General features: G+C 41.4%; 1 protein-coding gene across 2 annotated transcripts in view; it reads left to right on the forward strand.

Annotated features, from left to right (window-relative positions):
• Positions 1–27500, forward strand: part of arhgef2b (rho/rac guanine nucleotide exchange factor (GEF) 2b) — a 65075-nt gene that overhangs the window by 35427 nt on the left and 2148 nt on the right. For both annotated transcript variants that reach the window (XM_077200186.1, XM_077200187.1), the window contains exons 8-20: positions 10053–10303; positions 12974–13099; positions 13204–13321; positions 14163–14414; positions 17734–17810; positions 17929–18101; positions 18219–18286; positions 18409–18597; positions 22145–22249; positions 22940–22989; positions 23073–23114; positions 23189–23239; positions 27468–27500. The exon at positions 27468–27500 is cut by the window's right edge and continues 235 nt beyond it. In XM_077200186.1, coding sequence (XP_077056301.1) covers positions 10053–10303; positions 12974–13099; positions 13204–13321; positions 14163–14414; positions 17734–17810; positions 17929–18101; positions 18219–18286; positions 18409–18597; positions 22145–22249; positions 22940–22989; positions 23073–23114; positions 23189–23239; positions 27468–27500 — 1535 coding nt within the window. The remainder of the gene's footprint in view (positions 1–10052; positions 10304–12973; positions 13100–13203; positions 13322–14162; positions 14415–17733; positions 17811–17928; positions 18102–18218; positions 18287–18408; positions 18598–22144; positions 22250–22939; positions 22990–23072; positions 23115–23188; positions 23240–27467) is intronic.

A 27500-nucleotide genomic window follows, 5' to 3' on the forward strand; every position in this document is an offset into this window, starting at 1 on the left:
CTCGTTTAAACACACACCTGAGGCCTGTACTCGTTTAAACACACACCTGAGACCTGTACTCGTTTAAACACACACCTGAGGCCTGCACTCGTTTAAACACACACCTGAGGCCTGTACTCGTTTAAACACACACCTGAGGCCTGTACTCGTTTAAACACACACCTGAAGCCTGTACTCGTTTAAACACACACCTGAGGCCTGCACTCGTTTAAACACACACCTGAGACCTGTACTCGTTTAAACACACACCTGAAGCCTGTACTCGTTTAAACACACACCTGAGACCTGTACTCGTTTAAACACACACCTGAAGCCTGTACTCGTTTAAACACACACCTGAAGCCTGTACTCGTTTAAACACACACCTGAGGCCTGTACTCGTTTAAACACACACCTGAAGCCTGTACTCGTTTAAACACACACCTGAGGCCTGTACTCGTTTAAACACACACCTGAAGCCTGTACTCGTTTAAACACACACCTGAAGCCTGTACTCGTTTAAACACACACCTGAGGCCTGTACTCGTTTAAACACACACCTGAGGCCTGCACTCGTTTAAACACACACCTGAGACCTGTACTCGTTTAAACACACACCTGAAGCCTGTACTCGTTTAAACACACACCTGAAGCCTGTACTCGTTTAAACACACACCTGAAGCCTGTACTCGTTTAAACACACACCTGAAGCCTGTACTCGTTTAAACACACACCTGAGGCCTGTACTCGTTTAAACACAAACCTGAAGCCTGTACTCGTTTAAACACACACCTGAAGCCTGTACTCGTTTTAACACACACCTGAAGCCTGTACTCGTTTAAACACACAGCTGAGGCCTGTACTCGTTTAAACACACACCTGAAGCCTGTACTCGTTTAAACACACACCTGAGGCCTGTACTCGTTTAAACACACACCTGAGGCCTGTACTCGTTTAAACACACACCTGAAGCCTGTACTCGTTTAAACACACACCTGAGGCCTGTACTCGTTTAAACACACACCTGAAGCCTGTACTCGTTTAAACACACACCTGAAGCCTGTACTCGTTTAAACACACACCTGAAGCCTGTACTCGTTTAAACACACTGAGAACTGAGATCATACTGGACCACTGTTACACCACAATAAGAAATGCATATCACTCCGTCCCACGGGCAGCTTTGGGGCTCTCTGATCACTGTTTGGTTCATCTTATTCCGACCTACAGGCAGAAACTGAAATCAGCTAAACCTGGAATAAGGACTGTGAAAAGATGGACTAATGAAGCAGAGCAGAATCTACAGGCCTGCTTTGATTGCACTGATTGGACTGTTTTTGAAGCTGCTACCAATGATCTGGATGAGCTCACAGATACTGTAACATCATATATAAGTTTCTGTGAGGATACATGCATTCCTACCAGGACATTCTTATCATTCACTAATGATAAACCATGGTTTACTGGGAAACTCAAACACCTTCGTCATGCCAAAGAGGATGCTTACAGAAGTGGGGATAAAATCTTGTATAACCAGGCCAGAAACAGATTGACAAAGGAGATCAGAGTTGCTAAAAGGAACTACTCTGATAAACTGAAAAACCAGTTTTCATCCAACGACCCATCATCAGTCTGGAATGGCCTGAGGAACATTACCAACTACAAGTCACCATCCCCTCGATCTGTGGACAATCAACACCTGGCTGACGATTTAAATTCATTTTACTGCCGGTTTGAAAAGCCCTCATTCACACCACACACCGGTCTGATCTGCACTTCACACATTCAGCATCACCTCCTGTTCTCCAATTATCACTCCCCCCTCCTGCCATCCAACCTGAGCTTAAGGTCTGTGTGGAGGACGTGAGCCGAGTCTTCAAAAAACAGAAGACTAGGAAAGCCTCAGGCCCAGACGGCATCTCATCTGCTTGTTTAAAAGCCTGCGCTGACCAACTGGCCCCAGTCTTCACGCAGATCTTTAACAGATCATTGGAGCAGTGTGAAGTTCCCTGCTGCTTCAAACGCTCCACCATCATTCCTGTCCCCAAAAAACCCAAAATCACTGGACTTAATGACTACAGACCTGTCGCTCTCACGTCTGTGGTCATGAAGTCGTTTGAAAGACTGGTGTTGGCCCACCTGAAGGACATCACTGGACCCCTGCTGGATCCCTTTCAGTTTGTTTACAGAACAAACAGGTCTGTGGATGATGCAGTCAACATGGGACTGCATTATATCCTGCAACATCTCGACAGACCAGGGACTTATGCAAGGATCCTCTTTGTGGACTTCAGTTCGGCCTTCAATACCATCATGCCTGGTCTTCTCACAGCCAAACTGACCCAGCTCTCCATACCATCCTCGATCTGTCAGTGGATCACCAGCTTCCTGACGGACCGGCAGCAGCGAGTGAGACTGGGGAAACACACATCCAAGACACTCACAATCAGCACTGGCGCCCCCCAAGGGTGCGTTCTCTCCCCACTGCTCTTCTCCCTGTACACTAATGACTGCACTTGTAAAGACCCCACTGTCAAGCTCCTGAAATTTGCAGACGACACCACTGTCATCGGTCTCATCCGAAACGGTGACGAGTCTGCTTACAGACTGGAGGTTGAACAGCTGGCTGTCTGGTGCAGTTATAACAACCTTGAGCTGAACACGCTCAAAACAGTGGAGATGATCGTGGACTTCAGGAGGAACAGCTCAGCACTCCTCCCACTCACCATCATGAACAGCACTGTGGAAGCAGTGGAGTCATTCAGGTTCCTGGGCACTACCATCTCTCAGGACCTGAAGTGGGACAATCACATTGACTCCACTGTGAAAAAGGCCCAGCAGAGACTGTACTTCCTTCGCCAGCTGAGGAAGTTCAACCTGCCACAGGATCTGCTGATTCAGTTCTACTCAGCCGTCATTGAGTCTGTCTTGTGCGCTTCCATCACTGTCTGGTTTGGTTCAGCTACCAAATCAGACATCAGGAGACTACAACGGACAGTCCGGACTGCGGAGAGGATCATTGGTGCCCCCCTGCCAAACCTCCAGGACCAGTACTCTTCCAGAGTGAGGAAGAGAGCAGGTAAAATCATCACAGACTCCACTCACCCTGGACACCTCCTGTTTGAACTGTTACCGTCAAGACGGCGACTCAGATCACTGTCCACAAGAACATCTCGGCACAGGAACAGTTTCTTCCCACAGGCCATTTCCCTCCTGAACAGTTAACACTCCTCCCAAGGCATATGCCTGTAAGTGCAAAAATCCCACTGTTTAGTGCAATATCCCACAACTCAGGTGATACTTATATGTAGATTTATTTATTTATAATATTCAAAACACTGTAAATAGGTTCATAATCTGTAAATCTGAAAATGTCTATTTTGACTAAACCCAACTGTGATAGTTTTATTCTCATATATTTATATTTTTATTTTTTATTCTTATAATTTGTAGTATTATGTTTCATGTTGTATTTGTATATGTCCACTGGAAGCCTCAGTACCAAAACAAATTCCTTGTGTGTGCAAGCACACTTGGCAATAAAGCTCTTTCTGATTCTGATTCTGATTCTGACACACATGAAGCCTGTACTCGTTTAAACACACACCTGAAGCCTGTACTCGTTTAAACACACACCTGAAGCCTGTACTCGTTTAAACACACACCTGAAGCCTGTACTCGTTTAAACACACACCTGAAGCCTGTACTCGTTTAAACACACACCTGAAGCCTGTACTCGTTTAAACACACACCTGAAGCCTGTACTCGTTTAAACACACACCTGAAGCCTGTACTCGTTTAAACACACACCTGAAGCCTGTACTCGTTTAAACACACACCTGAAGCCTGTACTCGTTTAAACACACACCTGAGGCCTGTACTCGTTTAAACACACACCTGAGACCTGTACTCGTTTTAACACACACCTGAAGCCTGTACTCGTTTAAACACACACCTGAGACCTGTACTCGTTTAAACACACACCTGAAGCCTGTACTCGTTTAAACACACACCTGAAGCCTGTACTCGTTTAAACACACACCTGAAGCCTGTACTCGTTTAAACACACACCTGAAGCCTGTACTCGTTTAAACACACACCTGAAGCCTGTACTCGTTTAAACACACACCTGAAGCCTGTACTCGTTTAAACACACACCTGAGGCCTGTACTCGTTTAAACACACACCTGAAGCCTGTACTCGTTTAAACACACACCTGAAGCCTGTACTCGTTTAAACACACACCTGAAGCCTGTACTCGTTTAAACACACACCTGAAGCCTGTACTCGTTTAAACACACACCTGAAGCCTGTACTCGTTTAAACACACACCTGAAGCCTGTACTCGTTTAAACACACACCTGAAGCCTGTACTAGTTTAAACACACACCTGAAGCCTGTACTCGTTTAAACACACACCTGAAGCCTGTACTCGTTTAAACACACACCTGAAGCCTGTACTCGTTTAAACACACACCTGAAGCCTGTACTCGTTTAAACACACACCTGAGGCCTGTACTCGTTTAAACACACACCTGAAGCCTGTACTCGTTTAAACACACACCTGAAGCCTGTACTCGTTTAAACACACACCTGAAGCCTGTACTCGTTTAAACACACACCTGAAGCCTGTACTAGTTTAAACACACACCTGAAGCCTGTACTCGTTTAAACACACACCTGAAGCCTGTACTCGTTTAAACACACACCTGAGGCCTGTACTCGTTTAAACACACACCTGAGGCCTGTACTCGTTTAAACACACACCTGAAGGCTGTACTCGTTTAAACACACACCTGAGACCTGTACTCGTTTAAACACACACCTGAAGCCTGTACTCGTTTAAACACACACCTGAAGCCTGTACTAGTTTAAACACACACCTGAAGCCTGTACTCGTTTAAACACACACCTGAAGCCTGTACTCGTTTAAACACACACCTGAGGCCTGTACTCGTTTAAACACACACCTGAAGCCTGTACTAGTTTAAACACACACCTGAAGCCTGTACTCGTTTAAACACACACCTGAGGCCTGTACTCGTTTAAACACACACCTGAGGCCTGTACTCGTTTAAACACACACCTGAAGCCTGTACTCGTTTAAACACACACCTGAAGCCTGTACTCGTTTAAACACACACCTGAAGCCTGTACTCGTTTAAACACACACCTGAAGCCTGTACTCGTTTAAACACACACCTGAAGCCTGTACTAGTTTAAACACACACCTGAAGCCTGTACTCGTTTAAACACACACCTGAAGCCTGTACTCGTTTAAACACACACCTGAAGCCTGTACTCGTTTAAACACACACCTGAAGCCTGTACTAGTTTAAACACACACCTGAAGCCTGTACTCGTTTAAACACACACCTGAAGCCTGTACTCGTTTAAACACACACCTAAGGCCTGTACTCGTTTAAACACACACCTGAAGCCTGTACTCGTTTAAACACACACCTGAAGCCTGTACTCGTTTAAACACACACCTGAAGCCTGTACTAGTTTAAACACACACCTGAAGCCTGTACTCGTTTAAACACACACCTGAAGCCTGTACTCGTTTAAACACACACCTGAAGCCTGTACTCGTTTAAACACACACCTGAAGCCTGTACTCGTTTAAACACACACCTGAAGCCTGTACTAGTTTAAACACACACCTGAAGCCTGTACTCGTTTAAACACACACCTGAAGCCTGTACTCGTTTAAACACACACCTGAAGCCTGTACTCGTTTAAACACACACCTGAAGCCTGTACTCGTTTAAACACACACCTGAGGCCTGTACTCGTTTAAACACACACCTGAGGCCTGTACTCGATTAAACACACACCTGAAGCCTGTACTAGTTTAAACACACACCTGAAGCCTGTACTCGTTTAAACACACACCTGAAGCCTGTACTCGTTTAAACACACACCTGAGGCCTGTACTCGTTTAAACACACACCTGAGGCCTGTACTCGTTTAAACACACACCTGAGGCCTGTACTCGTTTAAACACACACCTGAGGCCTGTACTCGTTTAAACACACACCTGAGGCCTGTACTCGATTAAACACACACCTGAAGCCTGTACTAGTTTAAACACACACCTGAAGCCTGTACTCGTTTAAACACACACCTGAGGCCTGTACTCGTTTAAACACACACCTGAGGCCTGTACTCGATTAAACACACACCTGAAGCCTGTACTAGTTTAAACACACACCTGAAGCCTGTACTCGTTTAAACACACACCTGAAGCCTGTACTCGTTTAAACACACACCTGAAGCCTGTACTCGTTTAAACACACACCTGAGGCCTGTACTCGTTTAAACACACACCTGAGGCCTGTACTCGATTAAACACACACCTGAAGCCTGTACTAGTTTAAACACACACCTGAAGCCTGTACTCGTTTAAACACACACCTGAAGCCTGTACTCGTTTAAACACACACCTGAAGCCTGTACTCGTTTAAACACACACCTGAAGCCTGTACTCGTTTAAACACACACCTGAAGCCTGTACTCGTCTGTACTCGTTTAAACACACACCTGAAGCCTGTACTCGTTTAAACACACACCTGAAGCCTGTACTCGTTTAAACACACACCTGAGGCCTGTACTCGTTTAAACACACACCTGAGGCCTGTACTCGATTAAACACACACCTGAAGCCTGTACTCGTTTAAACACACACCTGAAGCCTGTACTCGTTTAAACACACACCTGAAGGCTGTACTCGTTTAAACACACACCTGAAGCCTGTACTCGTTTAAACACACACCTGAGGCCTGTACTCGTTTAAACACACACCTGAGGCCTGTACTCGATTAAACACACACCTGAAGCCTGTACTCGTTTAAACACACACCTGAAGCCTGTACTCGTTTAAACACACACCTGAGGCCTGTACTCGTTTAAACACACACCTGAAGCCTGTACTCGTTTAAACACACACCTGAGGCCTGTACTCGTTTAAACACACACCTGAGGCCTGTACTCGTTTAAACACACACCTGAGGCCTGTACTCGTTTAAACACACACCTGAAGCCTGTACTCGTTTAAACACACACCTGAAGCCTGTACTCGTTTAAACACACACCTGAAGCCTGTACTCGTCTGTACTCGTTTAAACACACACCTGAAGCCTGTACTCGTTTAAACACACACCTGAAGCCTGTACTCGTTTAAACACACACCTGAGGCCTGTACTCGTTTAAACACACACCTGAGGCCTGTACTCGATTAAACACACACCTGAAGCCTGTACTCGTTTAAACACACACCTGAAGCCTGTACTCGTTTAAACACACACCTGAAGCCTGTACTCGTTTAAACACACACCTGAAGGCTGTACTCGTTTAAACACACACCTGAAGCCTGTACTCGTTTAAACACACACCTGAGGCCTGTACTCGTTTAAACACACACCTGAGGCCTGTACTCGATTAAACACACACCTGAAGCCTGTACTCGTTTAAACACACACCTGAAGCCTGTACTCGTTTAAACACACACCTGAAGCCTGTACTCGTTTAAACACACACCTGAGGCCTGTACTCGTTTAAACACACACCTGAAGGCTGTACTCGTTTAAACACACACCTGAGGCCTGTACTCGTTTAAACACACACCTGAAGGCTGTACTCGTTTAAACACACACCTGAGACCTGTACTCGTTTAAACACACACCTGAAGGCTGTACTCGTTTAAACACACACCTGAGACCTGTACTCGTTTAAACACACACCTGAAGCCTGTACTCGTTTAAACACACACCTGAAGCCTGTACTCGTTTAAACACACACCTGAAGCCTGTACTCGTTTAAACACACACCTGAAGCCTGTACTCGTTTAAACACACACCTGAGACCTGTACTCGTTTAAACACACACCTGAAGCCTGTACTCGTTTAAACACACACCTGAAGCCTGTACTCGTTTAAACACACACCTGAAGCCTGTACTCGTTTAAACACACACCTGAAGCCTGTACTCGTTTAAACACACACCTGAAGCCTGTACTCGTTTAAACACACACCTGAAGCCTGTACTCGTTTAAACACACACCTGAAGCCTGTACTCGTTTAAACACACACCTGAAGCCTGTACTCGTTTAAACACACACCTGAGACCTGTACTCGTTTAAACACACACCTGAAGCCTGTACTCGTTTAAACACACACCTGAGGCCTGTACTCGTTTAAACACACACCTGAAGCCTGTACTCGTTTAAACACACACCTGAAGCCTGTACTCGTTTAAACACACACCTGAAGCCTGTACTCGTTTAAACACACACCTGAAGCCTGTACTCGTTTAAACACACACCTGAGGCCTGTACTCGTTTAAACACACACCTGAAGCCTGTACTCGTTTAAACACACACCTGAGGCCTGTACTCGTTTAAACACACACCTGAGGCCTGTACTCGTTTAAACACACACCTGAAGCCTGTACTCGTTTAAACACACACCTGAAGCCTGTACTCGTTTAAACACACACCTGAAGCCTGTACTCGTTTAAACACACACCTGAAGCCTGTACTCGTTTAAACACACACCTGAAGCCTGTACTCGTTTAAACACACACCTGAAGCCTGTACTCGTTTAAACACACACCTGAGACCTGTACTCGTTTAAACACACACCTGAAGCCTGTACTCGTTTAAACACACACCTGAGGCCTGTACTCGTTTAAACACACACCTGAAGCCTGTACTCGTTTAAACACACACCTGAGACCTGTACTCGTTTAAACACACACCTGAAGCCTGTACTCGTTTAAACACACACCTGAAGCCTGTACTCGTTTAAACACACACCTGAAGCCTGTACTCGTTTAAACACACACCTGAGGCCTGTACTCGTTTAAACACACACCTGAAGCCTGTACTCGTTTAAACACACACCTGAAGCCTGTACTCGTTTAAACACACACCTGAAGCCTGTACTCGTTTAAACACACACCTGAAGCCTGTACTCGTTTAAACACACACCTGAAGCCTGTACTCGTTTAAACACACACCTGAGGCCTGTACTCGTTTAAACACACACCTGAAGCCTGTACTCGTTTAAACACACCCCTGAAGCCTGTACTCGATTAAACACACACCTGAAGCCTGTACTCGTTTAAACACACACCTGAAGCCTGTACTCGTTTAAACACACACCTGAAGCCTGTACTCGTTTAAACACACACCTGAAGCCTGTACTCGATTAAACACACACCTGAAGCCTGTACTCGTTTAAACACACACCTGAAGCCTGTACTCGTTTAAACACACACCTGAAGCCTGTACTCGTTTAAACACACACCTGAAGCCTGTACTCGATTAAACACACACCTGAAGCCTGTACTCGTTTAAACACACACCTGAAGCCTGTACTCGTTTAAACACACACCTGAAGCCTGTACTCGTCCGTGTTCCCGCGCGGCAGAAAGCCTTCTGTTGAACACTATATTTCGCAGCTCAATACACTGTTACCTGACGTTACATGATTCGGCTGATTTGTATGTTACGCATGGTGACAGCCCGCCACTTTAAAGGTGCGCAGTGTATTTTTTAGTGGTATCTAGTGGTGAGGTTGTGAATTGCACCCAACAGAAGTTACGGTTGCCGACAGGAAGTGATGTCGTCTGAGACACTTAAACAATGAGGTTTCTTTACAAAGATAAATGAAGAAATTATGTTAACTTGATTATTCAGTAAAACAATGTTATAGCAAATATTATTGTTACGTGTTCATCATTGTGTCAGTGTTTTATTTGTGTTTTATTATACTGTATAAAGGTCTTTATACACCACTGAAAACATAGTTATGAATATGATATTGCATTTCTATCAACAGATCCTCCTAAATATTACACAATACACCTTTAAAGGACAGGAACGGAAAGCAGCATCATGTTTTCATAATCATTGGAAGCCAAAATTAAAAACGAAACTAAAACACAGCCCAAAATGATGAGAGCCCTTACTTAGCGTATAGGGAGGACCAGCATTGGATAAAGTCTCTGAATGCATGCAATAACAAGAAAAGCCGAGGTCCTCATATGTTTTTTCCTCTGTTGTCCAGAGCTGATCCAGACGGAGCTGAACCACGTGCGGACGCTGCGGATCATGGACGGGGTGTTTCGCAGAGGCATGATGGAGGAGGTGCTGATGGAGACGGGTGTAGTTAACGCCATCTTCCCTTGCCTGGACCAGCTCTTGTCTATTCACTCCAGTTTCCTGAGCCAACTCCTGCAGAGGAGGACCCACAGCCTGGCTCCCAGTAGCACTCGCAACTTCACCATACAGAGGCTGGGAGATATACTGGTGGACCAGGTGAGCTCCTCACTTACCGATTAGGGCTGTAATGAACACACAAAGCACTGTTCGGTGCATAAAAGTGTTAAAAGATGTGATCTCGATTCAAACACTCACGTGATCTTATTCCTAAATGACAGTGGTTCGGCTCTGTCGAATCATAAATAAACCTTAGACGATCTCAACGAACACTCAGATCTGTGTTCTGATCCAGAGAGAGCCGTTGTCATGAATAGATATAAAACAGCTTCACTAACAGTCTTTTCAACACACAGTATCATTATTTCTGTCTTACAATCATTCAGATTATCACAGAAGTTCTGGGAGAAAAGTTTATAGTTCAGATATAAAAAGAGTAAATCACCTTTTGAAAGTAATTTGACTCTTCAAAAAACGAGTGTATGAATAACATCGTTACACCAGTAGGCGGAGACAAGCGACGGTTATTCAAGAGATTTGTTCAAAAACACTGATTCATCCAGTCATGAAACAAGTGAACTCTTTATGAATGAGTCATTGAATCACTCATTCAAAACTTTTTAATAAAAATAATTAATTCAAATTAATGAAACATTTCAAATAGACTGCACTGCAGCTGTTAACATTTTGTCGGAACTTTTAGTAGATTACATGTTGTTTTGTTTAGTTGTCTATTCAAAATCATGGGAGAATCCCAATCTCTTTAAAAAAAAAATGTGATTCTCAATTTATCCAGAATTGTTTTGAAGTCCGTTTGGTATGTTTTATTACAGCAGGGAAAAACAAACAAACCTAACCCCTCCCCCACACCTAATCCTAACTCCACCCCCTAATCATAACCCCTCCCACACCGAATTCTAACTCCACCCCTAACCATGACCCCTCCCCCACACCTAATCCTAACTCCACCCCCTAATCATAACCCCTCCCCCACACCTAATCCCAACTCCACCCCTAATCATAACCACTCCCCCACACCGAATCCTAACTCCACCCCCTAACCATAACCCCTCCCCCACACCTAATCATAACTCCACCCCCTAACCATAACCCCTCCCCACACCTAATCCTAACTCCACCCCCTAACCATAACCCCTCCCCCACACCTAATCCTAACTCCACCCCTAATCATAACCACTCCCTGACACTTAATCCTACCCATACTGGGGGTTTTAGGGGGGTAATAATCTGGCGGGGGGCAGAATTCGGCACAACACCGGCACTCATTCTGCCACACTGTGAGGAAAACGCGTCTCTAACACATTAAATGTCACTCATCTGAGTGCAGTGCAAGACATGCTCCTTATCTTTCAGAAGTACATCGATATAAACCTGTACATCCTAGAGGAGAAATGCAATGGCGTTCAGCTCACAGAGAAGTTCTGCATGTCCAGCGGTTAAAACAACACTGTATTTATTGGGTCACATGCGTGCCGAACCCAAAGACAGTAAAGTATGCATAATTAGAAGCATCTAGACAAAGAACTGCACATACTACACGAGTGTCATTGAAAGGAAGTGGACATTGATATGGGTATGATGGCTATTTTGGGGATGGGGATGGAATGCCCTGATGGGGAAACAAAACACACACAAATCCTTTATCAATAACTGTTATTTACATTTATACATTTGGCAGACTCTTTTATCTAAAGCTTTTTAAGGTATGCTTTTTTATCAGTTCAGGCATGTCCTGGGAATCAAACTGTTGCAGTCAGTATGCAAGTAAGATATTGGAAAACATGGTTTTAGGATTTCTGTGATTTAAATATCAAGGTGAGTTTGGAAATGCATTTTGAAGGGCACTAAGGATCCTTAGGATCTCATTCTAAGACCATCAAATGAACAGTGTTTTATAGACCCCTTTTCAGTTGGTAAACATGGTGACGTTGTTCTGTGGGCGGAGCTTAGGTGGTTGCAGAACGATCCCTCTGGCCGCTTCCCTAACGTTAGTATGCAAGTTTTGTTAGCTTGTTTTTAACAATGACTGGAGAAAATCCGATTTTATCTTAATGTGCAAGGTCACTCACTATCCAGGACCGCGATTGTTATTTGCAAAAGTTAATTTTAACAGACGGAACCAGATTGGCTGACCCGTACACGCTCAGGCAATGGATGGACGATCTGACAGGATTAACGTTAACGCTAGGATCAGTCCTACACCTATCCGATAGAGAAACCGAGCGTAAAGACATACTGGGGTCATATAAATCTTTAGATGCCTATAACTATGTGATGAATGGTCATGTACAAGACTTGTGTGGTACGATCCGCAGTTCTGCCTAGCCAGCGCCAAGAAGACGCCAATGTAAAGAGTGGCATTACGGTGCAATTTTAATGATGTGAATATTTTCTTGAAATAAAAACTCCAGATACAGCATATTCATTTTTCATTGATTCTTGCATCCAACAACACAACAAGATGACATTTAATAATAATAATAGTAATTTAAGCTCCTTATTATGAAGCCGAATCTGTGCTGGTTTGTATTGGCCGCCTGCAGTTTTCCCTTTGTTTTGCCTCCAGCTAGCGCCGTGACGTAATTGTGACGTCGGCTCGAAATTGGTCTATATATTTATTTGTTCTTTAGCAGTTTTAACAGATATAAACACAGCCGTATGCGCAGTAACAGCTAGCGAGGGCTCAGTTCAGGGAGTGGACCTCAGACGTGTCTGGATTCTGAAATGAATGTGTCTCGTCTGCATCAGTTCTCAGGTCCGAATGCAGAAGAGATGAGGAAGTGCTATGTTGAATTCTGCAGCCGGCACCTGAAAGCAGTGAAGCTCTATAAGGAGCTGCAGGCCCGGGACAAGAGGTTCCAGCAGTTCATACGGGTGAGAGAACACACATGCATCAGATTACGCTTACTTCTTTGTGTAGAATGCATTTAATGAAATATATATTTTGTTTCTAACATCTGCTCTGTTATCCTGTGAAGCGTGTGAGCAGAGGTTCTTTACTGCGCCGTCATGGAGTGCAGGAGTGCATCTTACTGGTCACGCAGCGCATCACTAAATACCCCGTGCTCATCCAGCGCATACTAGACAACACTAAAGGTGAGACTACATGTCAAACTATAGTCTGATAACATAATGTGCATCATGTCCAACAATTCAATTGAATTCATTCATGAAAATCAGCATCAACACTAGGGTTGGAAATCGAAAATCGTTTTCAATTATGGAATCGGATACTTGTTATAAAATTGAAAAAATTTAATTCTTCTTATCGATTCCTTTGTGAGCATTTCAATATGACTTTTCAAGTGAAAGACAACTGTTTCCTGTGTTGGTGTGTATCAGTGTACTGGATCCGTGCAGCTCTTAAAGTGACAGCACTAATATTCCTGCCGTCTCTATAATAACACTAATCAAACGACAAAAGACAGAGAGAAAATGTACTCGTTCTTGACTGAATAACTTTTGTAACTATATTTTTAATATAAAAACCTGAAAATCTTAAAACACTGTTTATTTCAACCGTTTGTTCAGTTGTATCTATATTGCGATTGCAAATTTTTTATTTGTTCTTTTTTTAATTACAGTGTTTATTGTCTTTAATAATGCTCCACATTTATATCATTTAGGCTAGTTGTTTTTCTATGGTATTTTTAAACCACAGGCAAACGTTCCTTGTGTAAGTGTTCTTTAACCTGTTGATTTTTGTTAATGATATTCAGCTAAAATTAAATGTTTTGCAATAAGACTAAATGTGAATGATATCTAAGTTTTTTTTTTTGCATTTTCGGAATCGAAATTAGGAATTGATAAAATTCAACCGATACTCAACCCTAATTAACCCTAAGTGATAGAGAACGGGGCCTGACCTCCTCATCGACTGTAAATGGCCCTGTGTTTCCCTCGCTGCTCTGAGAACAGACTGTATTTGGTTTGACAGGGAGTGAAGAGGAGAGTAAGTCTCTGGCTCAGTCTCTGGCTCTGATCCGGGAGCTGTTGTGTTCGGTGGATCAGCAGGTTCAGGAGTTAGAGCGAGCTCAGCGTCTGCAGGAGATCCAGTCGCGTCTGGACCCGCGGGCCGAGACTAAAGTGAAGGGTGGAGGAGTGTTTCGTGGAGGAGAGCTTCTGCGGCGCGGGCTCATTCACGAGGGAGCTCTTCTGTGGAAGACTGCGCAGGGATCCAGACTCAAAGGTGCCAATATTACTGTTATACCATCGTCTGTCAGACTCAAATGCGCCATTATTACTGTTATACCATTGTTTGTCAGACTCAAAGGTGTCATTATTACTGTTATAACATCATCGTTATACCATTGTCTGTCAGACTCAAAAGTGTCATTATTACTGTTATAACATCGTCTGTCAGACTCAAAGGTGCCATTATCACTGTTATACCATCGTCGTCATACCATTGTTTGTCAGACTCAAAGGTGCCATTATTACTGTTATAACATTGTCGTTATACCATTGTCTGTCAGACTCAAAAGTGTCATTATTACTGTTATAACATTGTCGTTAAACCATCGTCTGTCAGACTCAAAGGTGCCATTATTACTGTTATACCATCATCTGTCAGACTCAAAGGTGTCATTATTATTGTTATGCCATCGTTTGTCAGACTCAAAGGTGCCATATTACTGTTATTCCATCGTCTGTCAGACTCAAAGGTGCCATTATTACTGTTATACCATCGTCTGTCAGACTCAAAGGTGCCATTATTAGTGTTATACCATCGTCTGTCAGACTCAAAGGTGTCATTATTACTGTTATAACATCGTCGTTATACCATCGTCTGTCAGACTAAAAGGTGTCATTATTACTGTTATACCATCATCGTTATACCATTGTCTGTCAGACTCAAAAGTGTCATTATTACTGTTATAACATCGTCTGTCAGACTCAAAGGTGCCATTATCACTGTTATACCATCGTCGTCATACCATTGTTTGTCAGACTCAAAGGTGCCATTATTACTGTTATAACATTGTCGTTATACCATTGTCTGTCAGACTCAAAAGTGTCATTATTACTGTTATAACATTGTCGTTATACCATCGTCTGTCAGACTCAAAGGTGCCATTATTACTGTTATACCATCATCTGTCAAACTCAAAGGTGTCATTATTATTGTTATGCCATCGTCTGTCAGACTCAAAGGTGCCATTATTACTGTTATTCCATCGTCTGTCAGACTCAAAGGTGCCATTATTACTGTTATACCATCTTCTGTCAGACTCAAAGGTGCCATTATTAGTGTTATACCATCGTCTGTCAGACTCAAAGGTGTCATTATTACTGTTATAGCATCGTTGTTATACCATCGTCTGTCAGACTAAAAGGTGTCATTATTACTGTTATACCATCGTCTGTCAGACTCAAAGGTGTCATTATTACTGTTATAACATCGTCTGTCAGACTCAAAGGTGCCATTATTACTGTTATAACATTGTCGTTATACCATCGTCTGTCAGACTCAAAGGTGCCATTATTAGTGTTATACCATCGTCTGTCAGACTCAAAGGTGTCATTATTACTGTTATAGCATCGTTGTTATACCATCGTCTGTCAGACTAAAAGGTGTCATTATTACCGTTATACCATCGTCTGTCAGACTCAAAGGTCTCATTATTACTGTTATAACATCGTCTGTCAGACTCAAAGGTGCCATTATTAGTGTTATACCATCGTCTGTCAGACTCAAAGGTGCCATTATTACTGTTATACCATCGTCTGTCAGACTCAAAGGTGCCATTATTACTGTTATACCATCGTCTGTCAGACTCAAAGGTGTCATTATTACTGTTATACCATCGTCTGTCAGATTCAAAGGTGCCATTATTAGTGTTATACCATCGTCTGTCAGACTCAAAGGTGCCATTATTAGTGTTATACCATCGTCTGTCAGACTCAAAGGTGCCATTATTACTGTTATAACATCGTCTGTCAGACTCAAACGTGTCATTATTACTGTTATAACATCGTCTGTCAGACTCAAAGGTGCCATTATTAGTGTTATACCATCGTCTGTCAGACTCAGAGGTGCCATTATTACTGTTATACCATCGTCTGTCAGACTCAAAGGTGCCATTATTACTGTTATACCATCGTCGTTATACCATCGTCTGTCAGACTCAAAGGTATCATTATTACTGTTATACCATCGTCTGTCTGTATACTCCATTCTGATTGGCTGGAAGGTGTGCAATAAACCCATTTAATGCACTGTTAGTTTAATCACTGTTCTATATTAATGCGCTGTTTTCATTGAAGCACACACATACGTCACTGGCACACACAAACATTCAGGAGAACAGAAACTTCTGATCAACGCTGTTCTGTGAATTTTAGAAATAAAAAAAGCTATCCTCTGAATCACTACATTATATACATCGCTATTTTGAAGTAATTAAACTCACAGCTTCGTTGTTAATAGAGAAGCTGAACAGACACAGGTACGCATCTGTCTTTCTCTCTCTCTCTCTCTCTCTCTCTCTCTCTCGACAATTAATTAAAATAAATGCTTTAATTCATTCATTCAAATAAATGCAATCTTACTCACTACTTTATCTCTGTGTCTGATTCAAAGCGGGCAGAAAGCTAGATCTAAAGAGCCGTAACTGATGAAAATAACCATCAGTTTTACCCTTCCAGTTAAATATTGCGCTGCAAACATCAATAACAGCTTTGAGTTGTCACTGCTGGCAAATGACCGTGGTATAAGTAGGGTAAGTAGGTATAGACCGGCTAGCTGTGCATTAAATGTTTTTTCTGCTTCATGTCGGACGGTACTTTGCCTCCACGTTTAATGCACAGCTAGCTGTGGATTATCTCTTGCTTATTATTATTTTTCTGCAGTAAAACTGATCGTGTAGAAGTCCTAGAGACATGAACAGCCAATGTCAACACTACAGTAATAAAAACAATATTTTCACACATTTTTGGCCATTGCTGCTCAACCATTTGACTGGAGTCTTATATCATTGGAATTCTTGGCTCAAGACAAAAAAGACATATATCTCCACTTTTAGTTCCACCGTGAAAAAATGTGAATTAATCAGTCAGAATCAAACCAGTGCAAAAAAAATTATCTGGAGATTGCAAATCAATAATTATAAAAAAAAATTAAAAAAAATTTGAACTTTCAAATCATCTCTGTTTTTATGGCAAAAGTTGCTCTTTTTTTGTCACTTAAATGGCTATAACTCTTGAACAGAATGGGATATGTTCACCAAAATTGGCACATATATGTATGAGCTCAATCTGAGGTTGTGTGGAAATAAATGTGACACTTGGCCACTTGGAAGCACTATAACAGAAAAAAAACAGTAAGAAGGCTCTAACTACCCAACCATTGGTCCAATTGACTTGAAAATTGGCATGCAGTGTCTTTGTCCAAGGTGTCATCATTGTCTATGAGAACATTCAGTTATCTTGAAAAACATTGCTGTGAGTGAGTGAAATTGTTGGTATCAAGATAGATTTATCGGTAACTCTGTGTTTTGTCTGTATAGATGTGCAAGTTTTGTTAATGACAGACGTCCTGGTGTTCATGCAAGAAAAAGACCAGAAGTATATTTTCCCCTGTCTGGTGAGTCACAGCTTTCTATTGGCTGGCTATCAGTGGATTCTAACAACGCATCATTTAGCTCATGACCTGCATCATCCCACATCAAAATCAAACTGACCAAATCTCGCTGGCTTCACAGGACAAGCCTGCAGTGCTGTGCCTTCAGAACTTGATTGTGAGGCATATAGCTAATCAGGAGCGAGGAATGTTCCTCATCAGTCACTCCACGCCTCCAGAGATGTACGAGCTCCACGCCTCCTCCAAAGACGACAGAAACACCTGGATGAAAATCATTCAGCAGACAGTGAGCAAGTCAGAGTCAACTCACAACTCCTCAACCCAGCACCTCAATGCCCCTCTCAGATATATATCTCTGATCAGTCAATGCTAAACGCTTCATCTACTTCTCCCTGTTTTTCTCTTTTACAGCTGTCCTTCAAGAGAGGATTTCCCTCTCATTGAAACAGAGGACAAAGCTTTGCTACGCAGACTCAGAGGTTTGTATCAGCTAGGAAACTTGGTTTATTTCCCAACACTCATCTGTGTCTGTCGTCATACCACATTTGCTTTGCTCAGTTTTCCTTAATTCCGCTCATTCTCTCTCTCCCTCTCTGTCTAGCTGATATCCAGCAGAAGGACCGTGAGGTTCTGGAGCTGTTACAAGAGCGCGTGACGCTCTTCTCTGATTTGGTAGAGGTGACTGGAGGTCAGACTGTTACCGTTCCCACAAACACAAGGAATATATTCAGAGCAGAAACTCCCTCGGCTCCTCAGGCGGAGCGGCTGCTGAATGAAGCCATCGTTGAAGGTAAGCAGAGGAGAATACAAGGAATACAGAGAATACAGGGAACACAGGGAATACAGAGAATACAGGGAATACAGGGAACAGTGAATACAGAGAATACAGGGAACACAGAAAACACAGGGAACAGGGAATACAGAGAATACTGGGAATACAGAAAACACAGGGTATACAGAGAATACACAGTGAATACAGAGAATACATGGAACACAGGGAATACAGGGAACAGGATATATAGAGAACACAGGGAACACAGAGAATACAGGGAACAGAAAATACAGAGAATACAGAAAACACGGGGAATACAGAGAATACACAGGGAATACAGGGAACACAGGGAATACACAGGGAATACACAGTGAACACAGAGAATACAGGGAACACCAGGAATACAGAAAACACAGGGAATTCAGGGAACAGAGAATACAGGGAACATAAAACACAGGGAATACAGGGAACACAGAGAATACAGGGAACACAGGGAATACAGGGAATACAGGGAACACAGAGAATACAGTGAACACAGAGAATACAGGGAATACAGGGAACACAGAGAATACACAGGGAATACACAGTGAATAAAGATAATACAGGGAACACAGAGAATACAGGGATCACAGGGAATACAGAAAACACAGGGAATACAGGGAACAAAGATAATACAGGGAACACAGGGAATACAGAAAACACAGAGAATACAGGGAACACAGGGAATACAGAAAACACAGGGAATACACAGTGAATACAGATAATACATTGAACACAGGGAATCCAGAGAATACACATGGAATACAGGGAACATATGGAATACAGAAAACACAGGGAATACAGAGAACACAGGGAATACAGAAAACACAGGGTATACAGAGAACACAGGGAATACAGGGAATACAGAAAACACAGGGAATACAGAAAACACAGGGAATACAGAGAACACAGGGAATACAGAGAACACAGGGAATACAGAGAACACAGGGAATACAGCGAATACAGAAAACAGGGAATACAGGGAATACAGAGAACACAGGAAATACAGAGACCACAGGGAATACAGAGAACACAGGGAATACAGAAAACACAGGGAATACATAGAACAGAGGGAATACAGAAAACACAGAGAATACAGAGAATACAGAAAACAGGAAATACAGAGAACACACGGAATACAGAGAACACAGAGAATACAGGGAATATAGAAAACAGGGAATACAGAGAATACACAGGGAATACAGGGAACACATGGAATACAGAGAATACAGGGAATACAGAGAATACAGGGAATACAGAGAATACACAGGGAATACAGGGAACACATGGAATACAGAGAACACAGGGAATACAGAGAATACAGGGAATACAGAGAATACACAGGGAATACAGGGAACACATGGAATACAGAAAACAGGGAATACACAGGGAATACAGAGAACACAGGGAATACAGAGAATACAGGGAATACAGAGAATACACAGGGAACACATGGAATACAGGGAATACAGGGAATACAGAGAATACACAGGGAATACAGAGAATACACAGGGAATACAGGGAACACATGGAATACAGAGAACACAGGGAATACAGAGAATACAGGGAATACAGAGAATACAGGGAATACAGAGAATACATAGGGAATACAGGGAACACATGGAATACAGAAAACAGGGAATACACAGGGAATACAGAGAACACAGGGAATACAGAGAACACATGGAATACAGAGAATACACAGGGAATACAGGGAACACATGGAATACAGAAAACAGGGAATACACAGGGAATACAGAGAACACAGGGAATACAGAGAATACAGGGAATACAGAGAATGCAGAGAATACAGGGAATACAGAGAACACAGGGAATACAGAGAACACAGGGAATACAGAGAACACAGGGAATACAGAAAACACAGGGAATACATAGAACAGAGGGAATACAGAAAACACAGGGAATACATAGAACACAGGGAATACAGAAAACACAGGGAATACATAGAACACAGGGAATACAGAGAACACGGAATACAGAGAACACAGGGAATACAGAGAATACAGAGAACACAGGGAATACAGAGAACACAGGGAATACAGAAAACACAGGGAATACATAGAACAGAGGGAATACAGAAAACACAGAGAATACATAGAACAGAGGGAATACAGAAAACACAGGGAATACATAGAACAGAGGGAATACAGAAAACGGAATACAGGGAATACAGAGAACACAGGAAATACAGAGAACACAGGGAATACAGAGAATACAGAAAACACAGGGAATACAGAAAACACAGGGAATACAGAGAACACAGGGAATACAGAGAACACAGAGAATACAGGGAACACAGAGAATACAGAAAACACAGGGAATACAGAAAACACAGGGAATACAGAGAACACAGGGAATACAGAGAACACAGAGAATACAGAAAACACAGGGAATACAGAAAACACAGGGAATACAGAGAACACAGGGAATACAGAAAACACAGGGAATACAGAGAACACAGGGAATACAGAGAACATAGGGAATACAGAAAACACAGGGAATACAGAGAACACAGGGAATACAGAAAACACAGGGAATACAGAGAACACAGGGAATACAGAGAACAGAGGGAATACAGAAAACACAGGGAATACAGAGAACACAGAGAATACAGGGAACACAGAGAATACAGAAAACACAGGGAATACAGAAAACACAGGGAATACAGAGAACACAGGGAATACAGAGAACACAGAGAATACAGAAAACACAGGGAATACAGAAAACACAGGGAATACAGAGAACACAGGGAATACAGAAAACACAGGGAATACAGAGAACACAGGGAATACAGAGAACAGAGGGAATACAGAAAACACAGAGAATACAGGGAATACAGAAAACACAGGGAATACAGAGAACACAGGGAATACAGAGAACACAGAGAATACAGAAAACACAGGGAATACAGAAAACACAGGGAATACAGAAAACACAGGGAATACATAGAACACAGGGAATACAGGGAATACATAGAACACAGGGAATACAGAGAACACGGAATACAGAGAACACAGGGAATACAGAGAACACAGAGAATACAGGGAATACAGAAAACAGGGAATACAGAGAATACAGGGAATACAGAGAACACAGGGAATACAGAGAACACAGGGAATACAGAGAATACAGGGAATACAGAAAACAGGGAATACAGAGAATACAGGGAATACAGAGAACACAGGAAATACAGAGAACACAGGGAATACAGAGAACACAGAGAATACAGGGAATACAGAAAACAGGGAATACAGAGAATACAGGGAATACAGAGAATACAGAGAACACAGGGAATACAGAAAACACAGGAAATACAGAGAATACAGAGAATACAGGGAATACAGGGAATACAGAGAACACAGGGAATACCGAAAACACAGGGAATACAGAGAATACAGGGAACACACGGAATACAGGGAACACAGGAAATACAGAGAATACAGGGAATACAAAGCTTAGTAATGAAGGACATTAAGACTGCTCTCTTATTTATGTCAAACTTCAGTGGACAAACTGAGTGAAGTGCTGTTGGCTTCATGCATTGACCGGCCACAATCCTGCAGACTGAATGGTGAACCGACAGAGGTACAATTCACCTCAAAAACAACAGGTACCTTATTCATCTTTAACATACATCGTGATCTTTGTCAAAGAGGACCTATTATGCCTTGATGATGTTTCAGGCTCTACTAGAGGAGGTTTTCCTGCTTGAATGTTGAATATTTTCCTCATATTCTCCATTGTTGCTGCTCCTCTCTTCCCAGTCTGTCAGTAACGCTCTGTTTACTGTTTACTGTCTCTATGAAGCCCCTCCTTCTGAAAAGCACAGTGTGCTCTGATTGGTCGGCTTAGCAGTGTGTTGTGATTGGTCGAGCTCCTCGAGTGTGTTTGGGAAATGTCCCGCCCCTTACCATAACAACCAGTTTAACACACTACTAACTCAACCAGGCCCCACCCCTTTATTCTTCGTATTAATTATTTAAATGAGGAATATTGGGACTAATACTGCTGCTTTGTTTCAGTTTCTGGACTAAAATGATTAATAATAGCCATTGAACATTACAGTAGGATGGAAAGTCTGGCCTAAACCGCAAATTATCAGATTGTTTAATTAATAAATAATATATATAAAAAGTAAGTAATAAAATGACATAGTAATTTAGAATGTCTACAATGCATAAATATAAAAAAATCCACTTCTTGTTTGGTTTATATTGTATTATATTCTCTCCAATGATGTGCAAGTAATATATTACCGAAGATATTAAGACTTTTCCATCTCTCATGTTTTTAAATGAAGGAACGATATCAGTTAACGGGACTCATGAAGTAAACGGTCCATCTAACAAGGTGAGGGTTTGATACATTACAGAAAGACTTGAGTGGATATTGCAGTGCAAATTGGATTGATTATGGTTTAATGGCTTTCACAGGACAGGAATGGGAACCAGCTGCAGGACAAGACTTTAAACGAGGTACACCTACAGGAAACTCTTAAAGAATGAGGTGTGTGAAGATGAGAACAGAGATGACCGTGTTTGTGTTTCAGGAGGTGTGTCAGAGACTGGTGAACCTCAGCACTCAACTACACGCTCTACAGGTCAGCTTTACTCAAACACATCTCAAACACATGCAGGACTTCAGCTTTACTCAAACACATCTCAAACTCATCTCAAACACATTCAGGACTTCAGGTTTACTCAAACACATCTCAAACACATCTCAAACACATCTCAAACACATGCAGGACTTCAGCTTTACTCAAACACATCTCAAACACATCTCAAAAACATTCAGGACTTCAGCTTTACTCAAAAACATCTCAAACTCATCTCAAACACATGCAGGACTTCAGCTTTACTCAAACACATCTCAAACACATGCAGGACTTCAGCTTTACTCAAACACATCTCAAACTCATCTCAAACACATGCAGGACTTCAGCTTTACTCAAACACATCTCAAACTCATGCAGGACTTCAGCTTTACTCAAAAACATCTCAAACACATGCAGGACTTCAGCTTTACTCAAAAACATCTCAAACACATGCAGGACTTCAGCTTTACTCAAACACATCTCAAACACATGCAGGACTTCAGCTTTACTTAAACACATCTCAAACTCATCTCAAACACATCTCAAACACATGCAGGACTTCAGCTTTACTCAAAAACATCTCAAACTCATCTCAAACACATCTCAAACACATTCAGGACTTCAGCTTTACTCAAACACATCTCAAACACATGCAGGACTTCAGCTTTACTCAAACACATGCAGGACTTCAGCTTTACTCAAAAACATCTCAAACTCATCTCAAACTCATCTCAAACACATCTCTAACACATGCAGGACTTCAGCTTTACTCAAACACATCTCAAACACATCTCAAACTCATGCAGGACTTCAGCTTTACTCAAACTCATCTCAAACACATGCAGGACTTCAGCTTTACTTAAACACATCTCAAACTCATGCAGGACTTCAGCTTTACTTAAACACATCTCAAACACATGCAGGACTTCAGCTTTACTTAAACACATCTCAAACTCATGCAGGACTTCAGCTTTACTTAAACACATCTCAAACTCATGCAGGACTTCAGCTTTACTTAAACACATCTCAAACACATGCAGGACTTCAGCTTTACTCAAACTCATCTCAAACACATGCAGGACTTCAGCTTTACTCAAACACATCTCAAACTCATCTCAAACACATGCAGGACTTCAGCTTTACTCAAACACATCTCAAACTCATCTCAAACACATCTCAAACACATGCAGGACTTCAGCTTTACTCAAACACATCTCAAACACATCTCAAACACATGCAGGACTTCAGCTTTACTCAAACACATCTCAAACTCATCTCAAACACATCTCAAACACATGCAGGACTTCAGCTTTACTCAAACACATCTCAAACACATCTCAAACACATGCAGGACTTCAGCTTTACTCAAACACATCTCAAACACATGCAGGACTTCAGCTTTACTCAAACACATCTCAAACACATCTCAAACACATGCAGGACTTCAGCTTTACTTAAACACATCTCAAACTCCTCTCAAACTCATCTCAAACACATTCAGGACTTCAGCTTTACTCAAACATCTCAAACATGCAGGACTTCAGCTTTACTCAAACACATCTCAAACTCATCTCAAACACATCTCAAACATGCAGGACTTCAGCTTTACTCAAACACATCTCAAACTCATCTCAAACACATCTCAAACTCATCTCAAACACATGCAGGACTTCAGCTTTACTCAAACACATCTCAAACTCATCTCAAACACATGCAGGACTTCAGCTTTACTCAAACACATCTCAAACTCATCTCAAACACATCTCAAACACATCTCAAACAAATGCAGGACTTCAGCTTTACTCAAACACATCTCAAACTCATCTCAAACACATCTCAAACACATCTCAAACAAATGCAGGACTTCAGCTTTACTCAAACACATCTCAAACATGCAGGACTTCAGCTTTACTCAAACACATCTCAAACACATCTCAAACACAAACACAAACACATCTCAAACACAAACACATCTTAAACACATCTCAAACACATCTCAAACACAAACACATCTCAAACACAAACACATCTCAAACACATCTCAAACACAAACACATCTCAAACACATCTCAAACACAAACACATCTCAAACACAAACACATCTCAAACACATCTCAAACACAAACACATCTTAAACACAAACACATCTTAAACACAAACACATCTCAAACACAAACACATCTCAAACACAAACACATCTCAAACACAAACACATCTTAAACACAAACACATCTTAAACACAAACACATCTCAAACACAAACACATCTTAAACACAAACACATCTTAAACACAAACACATCTTAAACACAAACACATCTTAAACACATCTCAAACACATCTTAAACACAAACACATCTCAAACACAAACACATCTTAAACACAAACACATCTCAAACACAAACACATCTCAAACACAAACACATCTTAAACACAAACACATCTTAAACACATCTCAAACACATCTCAAACACAAACACATCTTAAACACAAACACATCTCAAACACAAACACATCTCAAACACAAACACATCTCAAACACAAACACATCTCAAACACAAACACATCTCAAACACAAACACATCTCAAACACAAACACATCTCAAACACAAACACATCTCAAACACAAACACATCTCAAACACAAACACATCTCAAACACAAACACATCTCAAACACATACACACACAAACACATCTTAAACACAAACACATCTTAAACACAAACACACACAAACACATCTCAAACACAAACACATCTCAAACACAAACACATCTTAAACACAAACACATCTCAAACACAAACACATCTCAAACACAAACACATCTTAAACACAAACACATCTCAAACACAAACACATCTTAAACACATCTCAAACACATCTCAAACACAAACACATCTCAAACACAAACACATCTCAAACACAAACACATCTTAAACACAAACACATCTTAAACACAAACACATCTCAAACACAAACACATCTTAAACACATCTCAAACACATCTCAAACACAAACACATCTTAAACACAAACACATCTCAAACACAAACACATCTTAAACACAAACACATCTCAAACACAAACACATCTCAAACACAAACACATCTCAAACACAAACACATCTTAAACACAAACACATCTCAAACACAAACACATCTCAAACACAAACACATCTCAAACACAAACACATCTCAAACACAAACACATCTCAAACACAAACACATCTCAAACACATCTCAAACACAAACACATCTCAAACACAAACACATCTTAAACACAAACACATCTTAAACACAAACACATCTCAAACACAAACACATCTTAAACACAAACACATCTTAAACACATGCTGGACTTCAGCTTTACTCTGAGCTTCATTTGATGATTTCATTTCATATTTTATTTGTAACTGCTATTAACTAACAAGAAACTCTGATTAGCAAATTAGTAAGAAATAGCGCTCAGTTGAATGTGGAAGTTCACTATTTGATAATCAGTAACTACTATTGTTCATACCTCACTGAGAACTACTATATACAGGTTCATAATTAACATGAATAATGCATCATTTATAATATAAGGTAAAGGTAACCCACTAGTAAAGACTCGAGTGTTTCTACATCCTCCTAAAGGAACTACTCATTATTTGGATTAGTATCTAAAGTGAAAAACATGATAACTACCTAATATTGACTGAAGTTATTGTGAGCTTTTTAGATTTTTTTATAAGATTTTGAATAATAATTCCTTCTGATGGATTTGGTAACACTTCAGTCATTACTAGTGTGTTCCCACGATCTGCACTGTAGAAAACTGATTCAAATTATTAGTAGTTCGTTTAGAAAGATGTAGCAACACTTGAGTCACTACTAATTACCTTATATTATAAATTATGCATTATTAATATTAATTATGAACCTGTATATAGTAGTTCTTATTAGTCTTCAGTGAGGTATGAACAATAGTAGTTATTGATTATCTAATAGTGAACTTCCACATTCAACTGAACGCTATATTTCTTACTAATTTGTTAATCAGAGTTTCTTGTTAGTTAATAGCAGTTGCTAGAATGTTAATAGTGCGTTGCTCATTTGTTCATGTGTAGTTATTCATTAATTATGGAACAGCATTACAAAGTGTTCCCCTTTAATGTTATTATGAGAAGCTCAAAAACACATTTGGTTGTGGCGAAGCATCTTTTATCAAACACTCTCTCTCGGTGTGTGTGTAGGCCGCGGTGATCCGCCAGGACTCATTCCTGGAG

This window comes from Siphateles boraxobius, unplaced genomic scaffold (assembly GCF_051911475.1).
Source record: "Siphateles boraxobius isolate OS27281-9 unplaced genomic scaffold, OSU_SipBor_1 45, whole genome shotgun sequence".
In the NCBI taxonomy this organism is placed as follows: domain Eukaryota; kingdom Metazoa; phylum Chordata; class Actinopteri; order Cypriniformes; family Leuciscidae; genus Siphateles; species Siphateles boraxobius.